Source organism: Castor canadensis, chromosome 8 (assembly GCF_047511655.1).
Source record: "Castor canadensis chromosome 8, mCasCan1.hap1v2, whole genome shotgun sequence".
Lineage (NCBI taxonomy): Eukaryota > Metazoa > Chordata > Mammalia > Rodentia > Castoridae > Castor > Castor canadensis.
In genome coordinates this window covers 8,551,415-8,569,972 of record NC_133393.1, presented here as the reverse complement: position 1 = coordinate 8,569,972, position 18,558 = coordinate 8,551,415, and the positions used below count along the sequence as shown (strand labels likewise).

The 18,558-nt window shown below is 35.6% G+C and overlaps 1 protein-coding gene across 1 annotated transcript in view; it reads right to left on the bottom strand.

Moving 5' to 3' along the window:
* Positions 1–6,474: 6,474 nt before the first annotated feature.
* Positions 6,475–18,558, bottom strand: part of Crisp1 (cysteine rich secretory protein 1) — a 74,243-nt gene continuing 62,159 nt past the window's right edge. Inside the window, exons 5-8 of the mRNA XM_020170656.2 lie at positions 17,826–17,974; positions 14,008–14,105; positions 12,208–12,296; positions 6,475–6,602 (exon numbers count right to left, since the gene is read on the bottom strand). Of these exons, the coding sequence (XP_020026245.2) occupies positions 6,475–6,602; positions 12,208–12,296; positions 14,008–14,105; positions 17,826–17,974 (464 nt within the window). The remainder of the gene's footprint in view (positions 6,603–12,207; positions 12,297–14,007; positions 14,106–17,825; positions 17,975–18,558) is intronic.

Below are 18,558 nucleotides of genomic sequence, written 5' to 3'. Positions count from 1 at the left end.
AAGTCCATGTTAGCTTGGCTTGTTTCTCTGCTCCTAGTTTTCCAAGTCTGAACTCAAGGTGTGTAGCTACTCTCCACTCTTGGAAGTATAGCTTAATTAATCTATAGCTTGAGTATGGACTGGATTTTGTGACCTGCAGTCAAAGAAAACAGAATGAGAAGGAGTAAAAGCAAATTGCCACTGCAGGAACTTGGCAAATGTCACCACAGCTAAGTGATCAACATCCCCAGTGTCAGGTCATGTTGAATATCATGAATGCCTTCAAATGATGCAAAGAACAATGGACCGTACCTCTGTGGTATTCTTCTTTCAACCTATAATCCAAGTCTAATCATTACAAAACATCAGTGAAAACAGGTTTGGAATATTTTATACAAGGCCTGACTATTATTCTTTAAAAGTGTCAAGATTACGAGAAATCAGAAAAATATTGAGAAGCTGTCACAATGTACATGAAGCTAAGAGGATGAGCATGCACAGTTAATAGGGTATTCTGGGTTTTAATATACTGGAACTTAAAAAAGGAATATCCATTAAAAAATATATGGAAGTAGAAGGAAGAGTGTTTGGGAAGAGGAAGGGGGGCAGTAGGAGGCAGAGGTTGGTAAGAAAGTATAATGGGGGGGGATGAATAAGCAAAGGACATTATACATGTGTATGAAAACATCACAGTGCAACTATGTACAATTAATATACAGTAATTTTAAAAAGGACAAAGAACAAAAAAAGGAAAAAAATGACACTATCAGAAAAAATAATGACAACCAAAATAAAATTTAGAGCCTAGTTAGTGACACTATACCAATGTTTATTTCTTAGTTTTGATAAATGTAACTTGTTTATATAAGATATTAGTATCAGATAGGCAGATATGTGGAACTCTCTTCACTATTTAAAGTAATATCAAAATTACTCCAAAATAAAATTAACATTAAAATTAATTCTACTTATAATATTATCACAAACCATTAGATATTAACAAAGTCATCATCCTCAAAGGAGAAGCAACGCTTTGATCCTTGAAATTACAAAATGTGAGAACACATAATGAATATCTAAATAATTAGAGATATCTGTCATGTTTATCAACTGGAAGAGGGGATAATGTCTCTTCCAAAACTTGTCTGTCAAACATGACCTGTAGACTCAAGTCAAGACCAAAGGTAAACCCATAATTGCTTAAGAAAAACTCATAAGTTAATTCTAAAATTCATATAGAAATTCAAAGGGCCTAAAATATTCAAATACATCTTTAAATAGAACAGCTGGGCACAGCGGCTCATGTCTGTAATTCAAACTACTTGGGGGGCAGAGATAGGAGATTGCAGTTTAAGGCCAGCCCAGCAAAAAGTTAGCAAGACCCTGTCTCAGAAAAACAAGCTGGATGTTGGCACACAGATATGATCCTAACTATGTGGGATGCAGAGTAGAAGGATTTCAGTAGGATCCAAGAAAAGTGTGAGACCCTATCAAAAAATAACTAAAGCAAAAAGGGCTGGGGGCATGACCCAAGTGTTAGCTTGCCTGCCTGGCAAGTGTGAGGCCCTGAGTTCGAATAACAATATAGCCAAAAAGAAGAAGAAGAAAAGAGCAAATTTGAAGGTCTTACACTAATTGATTTCACAAATTTCAAAGCTACATTCAGATACTATGAGCCGATATAAAAAGCAACAAGTAGACTGATGGAATATAATAAAGAATCAAGAGGAGAGAACTACTTATATAATGATCTCATCATCTAAAATGATTCCAAAATACAAGAAAGAAAAGAAAAGATGGAAAGAAAGAAAAAGAAAGGATAAAGAAAAGGAAGGAAGGAAGGAAAGAAGGAGAAAGAGAAAGAGAAAGAGAAAGAGAAAGAAAGAAAGAAAGAAAGAAAGAAAGAAAGAAAAAAAATATTATTTTCAACAAATGATGCAAGCATAGACTTCCGTATCTCCTGTGACTGTAGTGACAGAAGCTTCCATCTCAGCCTCTAACAAGTGCAGACAAAAAAATCACCAAAAACAGGACATTTTCTCAACTAAAGGTCAGAGTGTGGGATAACAGAGACAAAAACATTTTTGGCAACAATTTCTCAATTCTAGCCATACTCAGAAAAACTGCCCCCTTACTCAGGGTTTCAGTGCGATCTACTGGGGGACCCAAGGCGCATCACTATCACATTTCTGAAAAACAATAATGATGAAGAGGGTTTGAAAACAGCAGTGACACTTTAGTGACATCAATGACTTCAGATTTATCATCTGGGGCAAGGAGGCAAGAGACAAGTGAGATACAGTACCACAATCTCAATCCAACATATTCTCTCTTTTTCTCCCTCTCCCTCTTCCTCTGTCTCTCTTCACTCCCCTCTCCCTTTCTCTTTCCTTTCCCCTCTCCACAGCACCTTGCTATGTAGCACATAAAGGCCTCAAACTCACAGTCAGCCAGCCTTAGCCCTCAAATGCTGGGATTACAGGCTGGCCCCTCTATGCCCAGCTCATCAACCCAGAGTTCCATATCTAGTAAAAATATCCTCCAACAATGAGGGTAAAAGAAAGATTGCCAATGAAGGAAAACTGTAATAATATGCCACTAACAAAATCATTGTTAGAGAATAGCTGGAGGAGGTTCTCCAGGAGAGGGAGTGGAACAGGAAGCTTCAGCCACAAAAGAAAGAAACACCTAAGCATGAAAGGTGGAAAACATAAAGATGAAAGTAGGGTGAAACAGACTTAATAGAGTGTATTACTCTGATGAGTTCCTTAAATCTTATGTCTTGGTTGAAAGAAAACTTGTAACACTATCTGGGGGTGATACATAGTGTAAACAGAAGAATACTTGATTATATTTTTGAAGTATAGGGGTCAAGAAATGTCCACAAAAAGGAGCTCTCTATACTTTAAGTATTAAAACGTCAGTACCAGCACAGAGAGAGAGAAAGAGAGAGATAATTTGAGAATTAAGAAAATTATACAAGTGTATATACTCAAGAAAATTAGAAAACAAATTGAAATGGAATCCTTAAAATATTCAAGCAATTCAGAGGAAGCAAGGAAAGAGCAGAGGAACAAGCAACAGGATACAAACAAAAAGTAATGTAGTGGTATCTTAAGTTTAAAATATCAATAAATTTTGAAGTGAGAAAGGGCAGAGGACTGAGGGAAAAGTAATGGCATGGGTCCATTAAGGACTAAATTTGAAACTTAACCAAAATGAGAACTTTGCTGTAGCATATCACTTCATATATTACATTTAAACATCTTCAGGAAAAAAAACTTCAGGATATGTTTTCAAGAAAGTGTCAGACAGCTGGACTTTGTGTCTCCACCTGTGATCCCATCTACTCAGGAGGCAGAGACTGAGAAGTTCACAGTTCAAGGCCAGCCCAGACAAAGTGTTAATGCGACCCCATCTCAAATGATCTGGGTATAATGGTTTGTACCTGTAATCTCAGCTACCCAGAAGGCTGGGTAGGAGACTTGCTGTCTAGGGGCTGGTACCAGACAAAAGTGAGACCCTATCTGAAAAATAAAGTAAAAAACAAAAACAAAAACCCCCCAAAAAACAGAAAACTTGGGAGTATGGCTCAAGTGGTAGAGTACCTGTCTAGCAAGTATAAGGCTCCGAGTTCAAATCCAGGTACTACCAAGAATAAAATAAATAAAAATTAAAAATTAAAAAAGAGAGTTTTAGGAAAAAAAAAAGGTGGTGTAATCACTGGACTTCAGTTTTCTGTACTGAAACAGCAACTTCACGTGGACAAAAGTTATTAGGTTCCAAATAACTACAACTGCAGGCCACTGGATAGCTTAGTGTGCCGTTCAGTTTAAAATGTACGTAACATTCCTGCTTATAAAATTCTAAGGAACGGAAAAGAAAACAATTCGCAAACATGCTTACATTTTGTCAGAATACTTTTAAAATTTATAATTATTGCTCCCTCTAGTGGCACATTATTTCATTGCCTCTGAATTTCAGTAGTAGATGCTCTTGGTCTTTTTTTCTGGTGATGGTGAGGAAGTCATCTAAAATTGTTGGGCTTCAGTGTCCTCTTAATAGCACAGAAATAATAAAATCCCATCTTAAATTCTATTATGTAATTGAAGAAACATAATATAAATCACCTAATATATGCCAACACCCTGCAAAATCCTAAATGCCTAGAATCAGCTGGCACTTGGAAGTGATTTCAGTAATGCACAATTTGAAGTCAAAAACCTAAGAGAAGTTGAGATTTGAAGTGAAATAATTTTCTTGCCTTCTTAACTTTAAAGTACACACACTCTTGAGAACCCCCCCACTGAATAGTATCCTGTTTTCCTATTCAAATTAATTTTATCTGCTTAAAGAAGCTCTGATATTTGCAAAATTTTACAAAGAAATGTGGAGTTTTTCATATCCCAGATCAATGCTCATCAAAAATTTTATAGGGAGCATATAGATTAGATAAAAGACCAGACACAATCTTATTATAAGCCTGAATGGTTTCTTCCAAAAGGATTATTAAATGCAGTGTGGACACCCTGCCATCTTGTGGTCTTGTTGTGGAGTTACTTTTCTGGAAGTTTTTTGTGTTAAGTCATAATAAATTCTGAACTTTCTGTCTAAGGAAAGGTGGAGAAAAAATTATTCTATTTCTAAATAAGACTATTGGCTTCTGAGAAGTGAAATTTCTGTACTGGTTCATTCTTTTCTTTCCCATAAAATATGCAGAAGTTATGGAAGTTATGGAGTCATCTAAGTGTAGAAAATGTACCACACTCTTGTTTAGTGCTTTGGGGTATACAATTCCAGAACTGATTCCTTGGCAGTGAGGGAACAGCAGTGCCCATACATGTTAAAGAAAATATTGTGGAGTTGTGAAAATTCACAGTTAATCCTGCCATAAGACAGTTGTCTGTCTGACACCTTGAAAGAACCCATTATTTATCTACAGATGAATTCATCTGTATATAAGTAGACCAGTGTTTATATTGTATTGCTCTTACAATTGGTCAGGGATATGTTGTCTCTGCCCAAGCCATCACTCTAGCTTTCTTTCAACTTTCCCTGTGATCCAGTTCCATTTTTGTGCTTCTTTGCTTTCCACCATGAGCCAACAATCTAATTAGGATTTATTCTGAATGCTTTTTTCTACCTTTGCTCCATAGGTCTTCCTGACCTTTATTAATATATGTCCATACAGACAGAAACACGCACCTATTTATTCTGGGATGTGTGGTGACACTCCTCCCCTGTCAGTGATCCTGAGATATAGCATAGGAATTTCCATATTGTGCGTAAATATTCTTCTGTGTCCATAAACACCCTTGATAAGCCATGGACGTGGTATCGGGGCACTCATGAAATCTCACATTGTTGCTATTTTCTTGGAGATAGCCTACAGAGCATATTTTGGGTCACTCAAACTATTTTCATCTTTGTAGCAAAATGTGGTTTCCGTTCACTCTTATTTACAAGGGATATGACAAATGATGGAGTCCAACACAAAGTGCTGGACTTAGTGTATATTTTCCTATACTGTTTGCAATGTTTCCTCAAATGTTCAGACTCACAAATATTTATGCCTTCATTTGAAGCAAGCAAGAACTTGCTTTTGAGTGACTGAAAGCATTAAGAACAGTTTGTAACACTAAAACCTCATCATTTGTTATTTTTCCTCCACTTCCTTTTCTTTCCTTACTTAAAACTCTTTGCATACAGCAGATCTATACTGAGCTCTTTCCAATTAGAGAATTTAAGAGGAAATCAAAGAATGAGACAGTCCAATAACTTAGCAGCACAAAGTATTTCCAGTTGTGATGTTAGAAACATAAAAACCTGAGAATGCTCATGTAAGAAGAGGAAATGGAGAGTGATGGTAGAAGAATGGGAAGAGGAAAAAGAAGAGAAAGATGAGATAGCTTTATTTCCTGCTTTATAAATGCATACATGTAGATCGCAATGAAACAATGAGACATATATGCCATTTCAGCTTAAATAATATTTACTCTGCAGGTTGTTTGCATTATGCACCTTTTAATGCTTAGTTTAAAATAGATGTAAAACTTTAAAGTAAATGATTGAGTTAGTTTGTACAAAGAAGACAAGTATCCATTGGTTGGAGACAATGGGGCTATCAGGGGAAGGAGTTCAATTAGGTAGATCCTACTTTTGCAGAGGTTACTATGGAGAGACTCAATTATGTCATTAGTTGAATTATGTCAACCTAGGCACTACAGATCACATGTTTTAAATTTGAGGCAAGTGTTAAACTTAATTTTTCATTTAAGCAGCACAAAAGTTTAGAACAACATTACTTCAGAATACATCTAGACAGGAGTGGGTGACATTGATGACCATAAATGACTATTAAAAATGAGGATTTTGAGTATAATTAAAACCAAGTGAAATTCAGCAGAAAATCATGAAGTAAGCTAAGGTAAAACATATTATCCAGCATGCATCTCTTTATCTTCATGACATAGGAGAGTTACAAACAGCCAAAGGTTATTTTATCTCAGTTTTACACAGACAGGTAGCTTTGCAAAATAGTTGAATTGATGGGTGATTGCATCCAAGAATTTTTACTTGTTTCTTACAGTTCCTATATTCATCATAGTAGTGACAGGGGTTGGCTGAAAAAAAAACAGAGACCATATTCTTAAAGACAAAAAAAAATTTGTTACCTATAGCTAATTAAATTTGGTGACCTGATTAAGTCTGAATGCAAAACAAGTGATAAACTGAATTAGATCCCTGTGAAGGAAGAGATAGAATTCTTGTCTTTATACAAAGCAAGATTCATCAGAATTTTTTCTATTTTTGGTAGCACTGGGGTTTGGACTCAGGGCTTCATGCTTGCTGAGCAGGCACTCTTATTGCTTGAGCCAATCCACCAGACCTAGATTTTTTATTACTAGGGCTATAACTAAGCAGATTGGAGTTAATTACCCTGTGGTTTTGAAAGCAACAATGTCATTAGCAAAATAAAATAAAGGGGTAAAAGTTCCATTCTTTCTTGGTAGTTTACTTGTCCATGCTGTATCATTTAGTGATTAAGGCTTTGCTTTGGATTGCTTTGGAGTATATATGGAGAGAGAGAGAGAGAGAGAGAGAGAGAGAGAGAGAGAGAGAGAGAGAGAGAATATAACTATAATTTACTTCTCCCTTCAATATTTTATAAAGACTCTCAAATATTGATAATTTTGTTGTTGATTTAAAATTTCCATTATGTCTTCTCTTTCAATTATAAGGCAGGTCACTGTATCAAGATTGTAACAATCGTGCAAATTGCACATGTATACTTAAGTTTTACTCTCGATTAGATTATTTTTCTATGACATATGCTTTTCCTCCCCTAAGTTACTACACTGAGTCAGCTTTCAGTAACCTAGAGAACGGCTGTAGTTCAAGGCAAAACAAAGAGACGATTTGTGATTGTCATAATCACAAATCAGCCATGTACACTCGGCAGTGTAGCTCTGCTTCTTTTCCTATGATGAATAATTTTCCAAGGTTATTGACAACTTGTTACTTTTTGGGGGGAAGAATAATTTTTCGTTATCTTCATATACAGAAAACTCAACATTGTACCTTTAACCCAGTTCAGCGGCTAGTTCTTTAGCTTTTCCCTTTTCCAGTTTGTCAATGTGAGCCACAGATTTTGGGCCCAGGACCTTGCTTCCTCAGTGATGGTGTATACATAATCTCTGTCGTTGTAATTGGTCCTGAGAGCCTCCATCAGCTTGGCCAGAGCTACTTGGTCTTCCTGTTTAACCTGGCTTAAAGCAACGGTGGTACCTATCTCCCTGTGGACAAGCCATCCCAGCCTGTCCTTTCCTTGATGATGCAGTAGGGGACCCTTACTTTGTGACACAGGGCAGGCAGGAATTCAGCCATCTCAGTGGGAGCTATGTCATGTGCAATCACCACTATTTGAGCACTCTCATATGTGTTTGTGTGTGTGCCTGCAGAAGTGTTTTAAAGCAGTTACCCATTGTTACGTGAATATATTCTGTTATGAAGTATTAGGGGAAATATGTTGCCAATGAGTTTTTCTTCTTTATAGCTAATGTGTATTTTCTTTGAGGCTGTTTTTCTTTTCTTTCTTTCTTTTCTTTGGTGGGACTGATGTTTGAACTCAGGGCTTCCCACTTACAAAGCAGCCACTCTATTGTTTGAGTCCCACCTTCTGTCCATTTTACTATGGTCATTTTGGAGATGGTATCTCACAAACTATTTGCCAGGGCTGGCCTTGAATGAAGATCCTCCCTAGCTCAGACTCTCAAGTAGTTAGGATTACAGGTGTGAGCCTGGTCTGGTTTTTTTGTTTTTTGTTTTTTTTTGAGGTGTTTTAATCTATCTTTTTAGCTTTTATTTTAACTTGTATAATTCTCATAAGTTTATGTATAAGATTTTTTTCAAAACTTTTGTTTGGAATATATTAAACAGATTATATCTATGTGTTCAAGTCTTAAATTTTTAGTATGATTTTTGACCAATATACTCCACTGCTAGATTTATACATTTCTTAATATATTTTATTTTCTTATTCATTTATAGGTGAATTAAGATTTATGAGATGATATATAGTTTTGGTCATAAATTCAGTCTGATTGAATATTTCTCTTTCTTATGTTCCTTTTACTTCTATTACATTTTTCTGTCACAATAGACATTATGTTTTTCTTCTGAATACAGAAAATAAATTCATTTCTCCTCTTTCCACAAAGGCATGGATAATTAGTTGATTTTTTTAGGAGGTGTGTTTTGCAAACTCCATTTTGTTTCAGAAGTGAGGTATAAAAAGTTGAGAAATGAAGTTGAGAGAAAAGAAGAGGAAGAAGAAAAGAAGGAGCAGTAGGAAGAAGAGGAAGAGGGGAAGGAATAGGGTTAGGGGAAGGAGAAGGAGAAGCAGATCTGAGAGGAAAGAAAAAAAACTCAAGAGGAAGAAGAATCCATTTTCCCCACTTTAAAAGCAAATAGAATGGCCTAGTAAGGTGAAAGAACATAAGTTTTGTAGCCTTCCAATAAATAAAGCATAAACAGAGATGCCTGCCACCAGCTTGGTGCAGGAAGAGAGAAAAAATCCATACCACAGACTTGAATCCAATACCAAACCCAGGACAGTGAAACCCAGGACCAGGCAGAGTCCACAGTCCCTGCCTCTAGGTTAGTGTCATGGGTTGAGTCTTTGGACCAGTGCTAGGCTGACCATTTAGGGTCTGTCTCCACCATCCCTCCTCCACCTAAGGCAGCAGAGTGTGGGAAAAGACTCCACCACTAGGGGACAGGACAGAAAAGGAAATATATGACATTTCCTTGAAATTCAGTGCCGAGCCAGAGTGATCCAATACAGGAGACCCCACTGGCCTCTGAAATGAGCCATCTGGACCTCTCTCAGTGCCAGTCAAAGAATCATGGCTCCAGAGACACAAACTTACATTCTGGCCAACATCATCACTGGCTGGCTGCAACTGTCGCAGACCACAGGCAAGTCATAGCAGCATGGATCACAGACATGTTCCTGAGCTATACTAGTCACAACGGATTTTGTATTCTGGCTGTGAACCAGCATTGCAGTGTTGGTGGGTATGGGATTGCCTGTGCATTACTTCTGCAACTATGGGCTTCACAAGAAAGAGAGAGGTATTATCTGCTTGAGAGGAGAGTAAAGTAGGTTCCAAACCTTTACTCATTGTCTCCAGGGATCGTCGGGAGACAATCCCTCTATTGCAACGTCCAGTAGCAAGTAGAATACCATGATGCCTGTCCATACTCTGGTGACTGGGCATGAGCTGAGTGTAGCTTTAGGGAGAAGCTTGTGGAGACAGTCTACACTTTCTGGGTTCCCTTCTGGTGCATTCTCATCTCACCAACTGACACACCTGAGCTTGCACCATGCCTAGTGCTGAACTGAGACAATGTTCTGACAGCAGACTCCTAGGAAAACCGCTAGTATAGTAGAAGTGACTAGAACCTCAGACAAAATAAGCAGCCTGTTTAGAATTGATGGAAAGGTAGGCACAAACGTAATCAGATTAGGACCTCAAATATTTAATCCTTCAATCTCTGGACAATGTTGCACCCTAACAAGCATTAAATGCTCTAGTTAACTATAACCTCATAAAGCAGACAAAATGTAGTGTCAGAAACTGAATAGGCAGTAATCAGTATGAGAGAACTCTCAGAGAAGTTGAAACAACTGTTTTAAGGAAACTGAATAAACTTGAAAAAAAGCAGTTTTAGTTGACACATTAACATAAAAACATAAGAGATGGAAGCAATTTTTTGAATAAATGAAACAAATTCTTGAGCTAAAGAGTACATAGAGTGAAATTAAAAACATCATGGAAGGTGTCCAAGCAGGATGGATCAAACAAAAGGAAGAATTAGTAAGCAGAAAGGTCTGACATTTGAAAATAAAAGAGGGAAAAAAAATGACAAAAAAATGAAGAGGAATAAAATCTTACAGGAATGTTGGTCAATACTACGGGAGCAATTATTTGGGTTATTAGATTTCAAGAGGGTATTGAGAATGACATGTACATAAAGCTTATTCAAAAAAGAAGAGAAGACTTTAAAACCTAGAGAGGGGCATAATATCCAAGTGCAGGAAAGTCTAAGGTCACATTTATTCCAAAATATCAAAACATCAAGTTCTCAAAGGTAAATGATTGAAAATCAACAGCTATGAGACACCTAGAGATAAATTTTAATGAAAATTACAAAACATTGAGGAAAGAAATGAAAGGGGACAAACACACACACAACAGAAAAGAAGAACGCTGTAGTCATTCATGGATCTGAAGAATCAATGTTCATACTATAGAAAGTGATCTGCAGATTCAAAGCAATCCCTATGAAAATATCAATAACATCATTCAAAGAACTGCAAAAATCCTAAAATTCATATGGGCGCACGGAAAAACTCAAATAGCTAATCACCACCTTGAACAAAAAGAGCAAAGCAGGAAGCATCACACTACCTGACTTCAAAATATACTACAAAGGGGTAGTAATCAAAACAGTATGGCATTGTCATACCATTTACTGCATAAATAGAGACACAGGCTAACGTCACAGAATGTAGAGCCTAGAAGCAAAGTCACATATCTACAGTCAACTGACTTTCAGTGAAGGTGCTAAGAACCTGCACTGAAGAAAACAGTCTTTAATAAAAATGATGCTGGTGGGGAAATTGGGTATCCATAGTTATGAACTGTGATGCCACCTAATTGGACGGCTGAGGCAGAAGGTTCACAAGTTCAATGCTAGCCTGGATGATTTTGTGAGACTCTGTCTCAGAATTTAAAAAGGGATGGGGATGTAGCTCAGCCTGTAGCTAGGAAAGTATAATGTGAAGCCCTGTGTTCACCCTACTATTGCAAAAAACAAACAAAGAAAAAACCAACGTGGATTAAAGACTTTAATATAAGACATGAAATTATAAATCTACCAGAAGAAAACATAAGGGACATACTGTTTTGTTTTTTGCTGTTGACTTTTTGGAGTTCCTTTTCTACTCTGAGCATCAATCCCCTATCAAACTGCAGTTTGCAAATATTTTCTCCAATTTGTTAGGTTTTCCCTGCCCTGTTGATCATTTCTGTGGAAGTTTTTAATTTTGCATAATTCCATTTGTCTATTTTTACTTTTGTTTTCTGTACTTTTGGTCTTATCCAAACTATCATGTTACCTCATAAATATGTATGACTTTTATGTGTCAGTTGTAAAAAGACCAAAAGGACTTAGTTAAGCAATAAAGGACAGGACTATATGGAACAGTGTAACTGATAACTCCTTAGCTGATGTTCCAGGAGAAACACAGAAGAATAGGTAACATCACTTAGTAAAAACCTGCATGCCTTGACAAGTTGTCAGGCAAGTGGGGAAATGATGGAAGAGCTGGCCTTTTGAGGATACCGGACACTGAAAGCAGTAGGTGTAATTTACGGGCTGCAGTAAGGTAGCTCAGGAGCCATTTGGAGAACAGAAAACAATATGCACTTATATGCACTTAGTTATATCATACATTTGTTAGACATTCTCGTCTCCATTGCAACGGATCAAATAAATGGTCTTTGTTGTGGATGATGGAAGAGTAAGCAGAAGTAATGTTGATATATTCTGTGATGAGGTTGAGATGAAAGTTGTAGAAAAGTGGAATACTGTTTATCCTCTTATTCAAAGGATAGATCAATGGATTGACTTTAGACGGCCTGAATTTGTAACACTTACTGCATAGTTTTTTGTCACAGTGACTTGGACAGTCTCCACATGAAGGGCCCTTCTTGTAAGGTTCATTTATTGTATCAGGATCATTTCCCCTTAAAGAAGAAAAATAGGACACAATTCTTCATTAATACCTATATGAACTTGGGAAAAGTTTGCTTTAAAAGGCATTGTTATTTAACAGTGTGAAGAAAAAAACTCTTAAAAGATTTGAATTGGAGGTGTTTTAATTTAATCTTGTACTATGCCATGAAAAGCTTGACACATGTTACTGTCTTTTTATGAAACATCTGGTATGTATAGAGGGAAAAAGTGTACCTGCATGGACAAAGGCAAATAACATGATGGAGTGTGGAAAGAAAGACTAGATGAGAATCTCTAGATCTGGAGTTTGAAATTTCAAAAAATACAATTCTGATCTACAAATGTCTAAAATAATAACATAGATAACATCTGCTTCTTAATTAATTCCATTTAAAAAGCAGTATCAATATTCTGGTGAAAACTTTTCAAACTGGTATTTATTGCTCCAATGTCTCTGAACTATTACAACTTTGTAAAAAGTTATGACTAAATTCAGTAAGGAAATTAGATACTTGGATGAATTTTAATGGAAAAATTTGCCTATCTTAGTTTCCACATACTCTACTTTTCTTTTTTTGTATTGTTTGAAGTTCATTCCAGTGTAACAACCTCTAAAAAGATATAGAGAAAATCATGTTTTGCAATTACAAAGGAATCTTTTTGTGCTCAGAACAAATTACTTAGAAGAAAAACTTAACACATTTTTAACAAATTAAATAAATCCAGACATGGTAGGAGCACAAGGTAATTCATACAGAGCTATTGTGAAAATATATTATATTTAGTGAATATACCATGATATTGGGGGCTCCATTTGGAATTTAAATATGGTAGCATGTTATCAGACAAATAATGTTCATTGATTTACACTAAACATCTTTTATTGTGCTGCCTCCATGTGAGACAGTGGTTAAATACCATGCTTGGAGTTCACAGTATGGAGGAAAAGTATGTGAGTTCTCCCAGAAAATACATGCAGCTGAAGGAAACTTGTAGACCTGTCATCAACTTTCATCAGCAAAAGTGTTATCAAACTTAGACATATAGTCAAATATCACAGGGCTAGATCCATCTGAATAATCTCCCCTTTTATGATAACTACCAGATAACTATCAATGGAGTTAGACAAGTAGACAGGCCCTGCAGTCATTCTTGTCTAGCTTGCTAGTACCTGTGATAGCATTTATAATGTGGAAGTTCAATTTCTAAAGAGAAGACATGTGTCAATATTTGTACTAGAAAGCTATGCACAGCCAAGGACACTTGCCTTTTCTCTTTACTTCCTTCTCAAGTCTCCCCTGCAACTGGTGCCCTTAAGTTCAAACATTGCTCTTGTCTTGTTTAAATAAATATTCTTTTTCTTTGCTTTTAAGCTAGCTTGAATGTATTTCCCTATGTGATAACTACCTCAAGTGTTGATGGCCTATAAAAAGACTACTGCGAAATTGTTTTAAATTTTTTATATTCTCTTGCAGAATTAAAGATTTATTTAGTAAAAGTATGAAGTGAAAGTATAGGAGTACATATGTAGATTTCTGGAGGATTTTTTGGTATTGAATAAATGACAGATATTTTATCCCTAAAACTCTGCCTAAGTGAAAATATTTGAGTATTTTTTATAATTTTGAAAAATTGGACTAGTTGTTTTAGGAAGATACATATATATTCTCTCTCTATATATATATATATATAGAAAAATTATGAGAAATGGATATTACATACTCATGACAATAGTGACAAATGTAGAGATATTGAGGGATTCTTTCTTTTCGACATGATGCAACCCCACAGCCAATGAGGTAAGAAGAGGCCCAGACAACCTGTAAAGGCAATAGATTATTTTATCACAGACATTTTATTTCACTAAATGATTACAATATCATATCATTATCCATGATTGAAAGTAAAAATGGTTGCTCTTAGGTTTGATTTGAGCATGTTTTTTTCAGGAATCACAGATACAAGAAGTTTCCACATACTCAGGTCATCTTAGTGGAAATAGAAAGTCTATTTATGAATTCTCACTAGGGAACATGAGTGTTATAATCAACTCTAGCTCATTCTCTCCTTGTCAAACCTATGTGGTGAATCAGTTAATATGATGAAGGAGGCCTTGTGGTCATATAAAAACCAAAGCATGAGAGAGAATTTTCTTATTGGTAAGAGAACAGACATAATGTAGAACTCTGAAATGACCTTCAAGGCAGTGTGACCCAGCTTTATATTCTAGCTCTATTACTTCCTAACTGTGTGGTGTTTAGCAGTTTACTTTATGTTTCATGCATTTTGTCATCTGTAAAATGGGTACAATAAGGAACATGTGCTACATTTATACTATGAGTGAAGCATTATTCAGAAATAAAGAGTGAAATCATGTCATTTAGAGGAAAATGAATCAAACTGGAGATCATCAGGTTAAGTGGGGTAAGCCAAGTTGAAAAAGACAAGTATCCCATGCTTTCACACATATGCAGAATCAAGACCTAAAAAAATAATAATATGATGTGATTATAAAAGGAGGAGCATCAAGGGGGAGCCAGTAGGAAGAGAGGAAGGGGAAGGGAAATAGAAGAGGGTGACTGGGGGTGAATATGATCAAAGTCATATTATATACATATATGAAAATAGCATAATGAAACTCACTAAGAACAGTTAAAAGGATGGGGTTTAAGAAAGAGTAGAATAGGTGGGGTGAATTTGATAAGATTACATTGCATATATGAAAATATCACAATGAAAACCTTTTATACAATCAAATTATGCTAATAAAAACTTTTAAAAATAATGCTGTTATCTACGCAAAGTGTGTGGTGGGATTTACGTGATAAAACATTTAAGTGGCTGGAAGAAGAAAGTTTTCCATAGGCACAACTGATTACACAATTGATTCCCCTGCCTGCCCCCAGCATGACTAGATAGGTTTTCTCAGGTAGTCCTTGACACATAGGTTTCTTTTTTCCTGATCTTGATTATAAGGACTGGCTGTGACTCTTTTTGATAAAACATTATTTTTTCTTCACAGAGGGAGGCTTTCCTAGGTGCTACTCCCTCTCCATGCTATATAGCTATTGATTATCTGCTGTTAATTAGGGTATGCCTTTCACCAACACCATTGCTCTACATACTGTGCAAAAATTTTATGAAATAAATTCAGTATTTGCAGATTTCTTCTCTCATTCTCTCTAAAAAATGTATATTTCCTCAAGAAATTTTGTTGAGCTTAAAATCTAATGGATGACATAATTATAAGAAAGTTTTATGTTAAAATACAACATCTATTTTGTCATGTTCCCACTGTACATTATTTATTAGTAAAACAATTGGATTTAATTTTATTCATTCATTCAACCTATATCCAAAAAGAAATGAAGATAAAACTTTTTTCATTAGGTCTTTTAGGCATAAATAATGTTAGAGAAACGCCATTTATTTTATGAAATTATTCTGTGAGCATATTAATGCATTTATATAGAGTGACAGGCATTTTGGAAATATTGCTAGTTCCCACTGTTTCAAATTTTAAGCAAATTAAAGAAAATTCTTTGATTTTCTTCTCTTAACTTTTTGGAAATAAGCAATGAGAGAATTCATTTTTACAAGACATATTTTTAACTGGCATTGAATAGCTTTGACAAAAGCAAAGATTATTTGAAGATGATGCATTTATGGTGCTAGATGAGTTATAGGGCTAAAGATTTTGTGATAGAATTAGTGGGTCAAGTTGATCTTCATATGAAAGAACTAAGAGGTAAGAGTTCGTAACACAAATTTGTTTATATTTTTCTCTATAAGTGTTCATTTTTTTGGTTCCTTCTAGCCCTCTGATAACATGAATAATATGGTTAACTGGTCAGATGTTAGTATACTCTTGGATTCTTAGCACATATGTTTTATTTTCAAGGATATCAGTCTTAAAAGAGGAACGCTACTTGCTGGTGTTTTACTTAGGATTTCTGCATTGATGTAATAACTAATTTTTAAATGCTTTGTCTTTGACAATTTTTAATATCAATTTTAAGTAAGACTTACTTTAAGTGGTTTTTATTTTAGACTTTGCTAAATTTACCAATGAGCACATCTGAGGCTCCTGCTTTGGGAACATTAGGTATTTTACAGTTTTTGTGTTTTTCCATGTTAAATACTTAAATCTTTAATTTCTTATGGGGTAAGTTTTATAAGCTTATATTTTACTGGAAAATAATCTTTGCAATTTAGATATTCAATTTTTTTCATAGAATTAACTAATTATCTACAAGGCAGTCCAATGGTCTCTTTAAAACATGAATCAGATTAAATCACTACCTTCTTTAAGATACCCCTATCTTCTCACTGCTTTTAAGATGAAATGTAGACTTCACTACAGCAAACAGGCCCTACTGATACGGTCCACTTCCCTCTGTTTTGAACTCCTTCTACTCTCTTGTTATTCATGCCCCAACCTTCTCTAATAGTAACAGTAACAAAGAATAATCTGAAAATGAAATTTAGAAAGGTATCCTATTTAAAAGCATAAATAATAAAATACTTAGAGTCAAAATCAATTTACTCTAGAATTATCTTCATTACCCATGCTTGTCACCTCATTAGTCACAATAGCCAAGTTATGGAATCAGCCTAGGTGCCTATCATTGGTGAATGATAAATACAATGGAGTTGTATTCAGGCAGACAATAGTTAAATTTTGTCATTTTTCAGGAAAACAGATGGAACAGGAAATCATCATGTTGCGTGAAGTAAGAAAAGTATGTTTTCTCTCATATGCCAAATCCTGGTGGGAAAAAGAGGACATGAAAGTAAAAGGGGGCCTGTTAGGGATATGGAAGGAGAAAAGAGGATGAGATAAGGGCTGAAAGGGTGTGAATATGATCAAAACACATTATGTATACATGGAAATATCATAAGGTAATCCCTTAATTTTTATAATTAATATATGCTAAAACGTTATCATGGCACTTAAAAGAAGGTAGACAGAAAAGGACAGATAACTGAATGATTCCAATTATATGAAGAAATTTGAGTGGTCTCATTGTTTCCCAGAGGTTTGGGGAAGAGGGGAATGAAGAATTATTTAATGGGTATGGAAGACAGTGATGTTTTAGAGATAGTCACATCTCAATTGTAACATACTTCTACAGAGGGATATTAATTCTGCCTATGGTCAGAATGGTAAAGTTTTCATTATATATTACCACAATAAAATAAGGCTGGAAGAAATTTGGCTCTGATTACAAGGTGCTTCATTTCCATTCTTTATAAATATTACAAACTTAATTTACAAATGATATTGATGTTCATGACTTTCTGACTTTCCAAAATCAAGTGATTCAATAAGGGAACCAAGAGGTCAATTATCTTCTCTAAGCCATATTGAGGAAACTATATTTCCTCTGCAGCATTATAAGAGTAACTCAGGAGGTTGAGTAAATATTGCAACAAGCAGGTAAGAATGATCTTCAGTTGTTTCTTACTCATCCTTACTCACATTCTAGCCATGCTTATAGTTCCTTTGCCACTGTGTGTATTGCCTGCACACAGGTTACCTGAGTGTAACGGTCAGTTCTTGTGTCGTCATCTGAGGATGTCCATTCTCCATAGGTGAAATATCTAGACTCATTGTACCAGATTTCAATTACATTTGACCATGAGATAGGGTAAGATTCCAAGTGAAGGTTTTCTCCACAAAAAGTATCTGAAAGGAGGAAATAGGGCTGTGTGATATTCCTAAAAATATTGGAAATATCATGGAAGGAGATTTTCTTCATTCTTATTTTACAACTGTTTCACTGATCTTCTAGGCAACATCTTATAGGAGAAGGTAAACCCAGTCATAGTTTCTGCAGGCAAGCTTCCTTTTCATTGGTGAATAAATTAATTTAAAAATTAAGAATGAGATGGGTGGTGGCTTATACCTGTAATCCTAGATACACAGGAAGCTCAGTGGAATCCCAGTTTGAGGCCAGCCTGGGCAAAATAGTTCACAGGACCTCACTCAACCAACAAAACCTGGGTGCAGTGTGACTCACCTGTCATCCCAGCTTCACTGAAGGCATAAATAAGGAGATGCCAGGTAGTCCAGGCATGAATGTGAGACCCTGTCTGAAAAATGCCTAAAGCAAAAATGACTGGGGGTGTGGCTCAAATGGTAGAGTACCTGCCTAGCAAGTGTGAGGCTCTGAGTTCAACCCCAAATACCTCCAATAAAAATAAAAACTAGGAAAGATAAAAATATATCAGACCACAGTTTACAGCCATGTATAGGCAAAAGCAAAATAG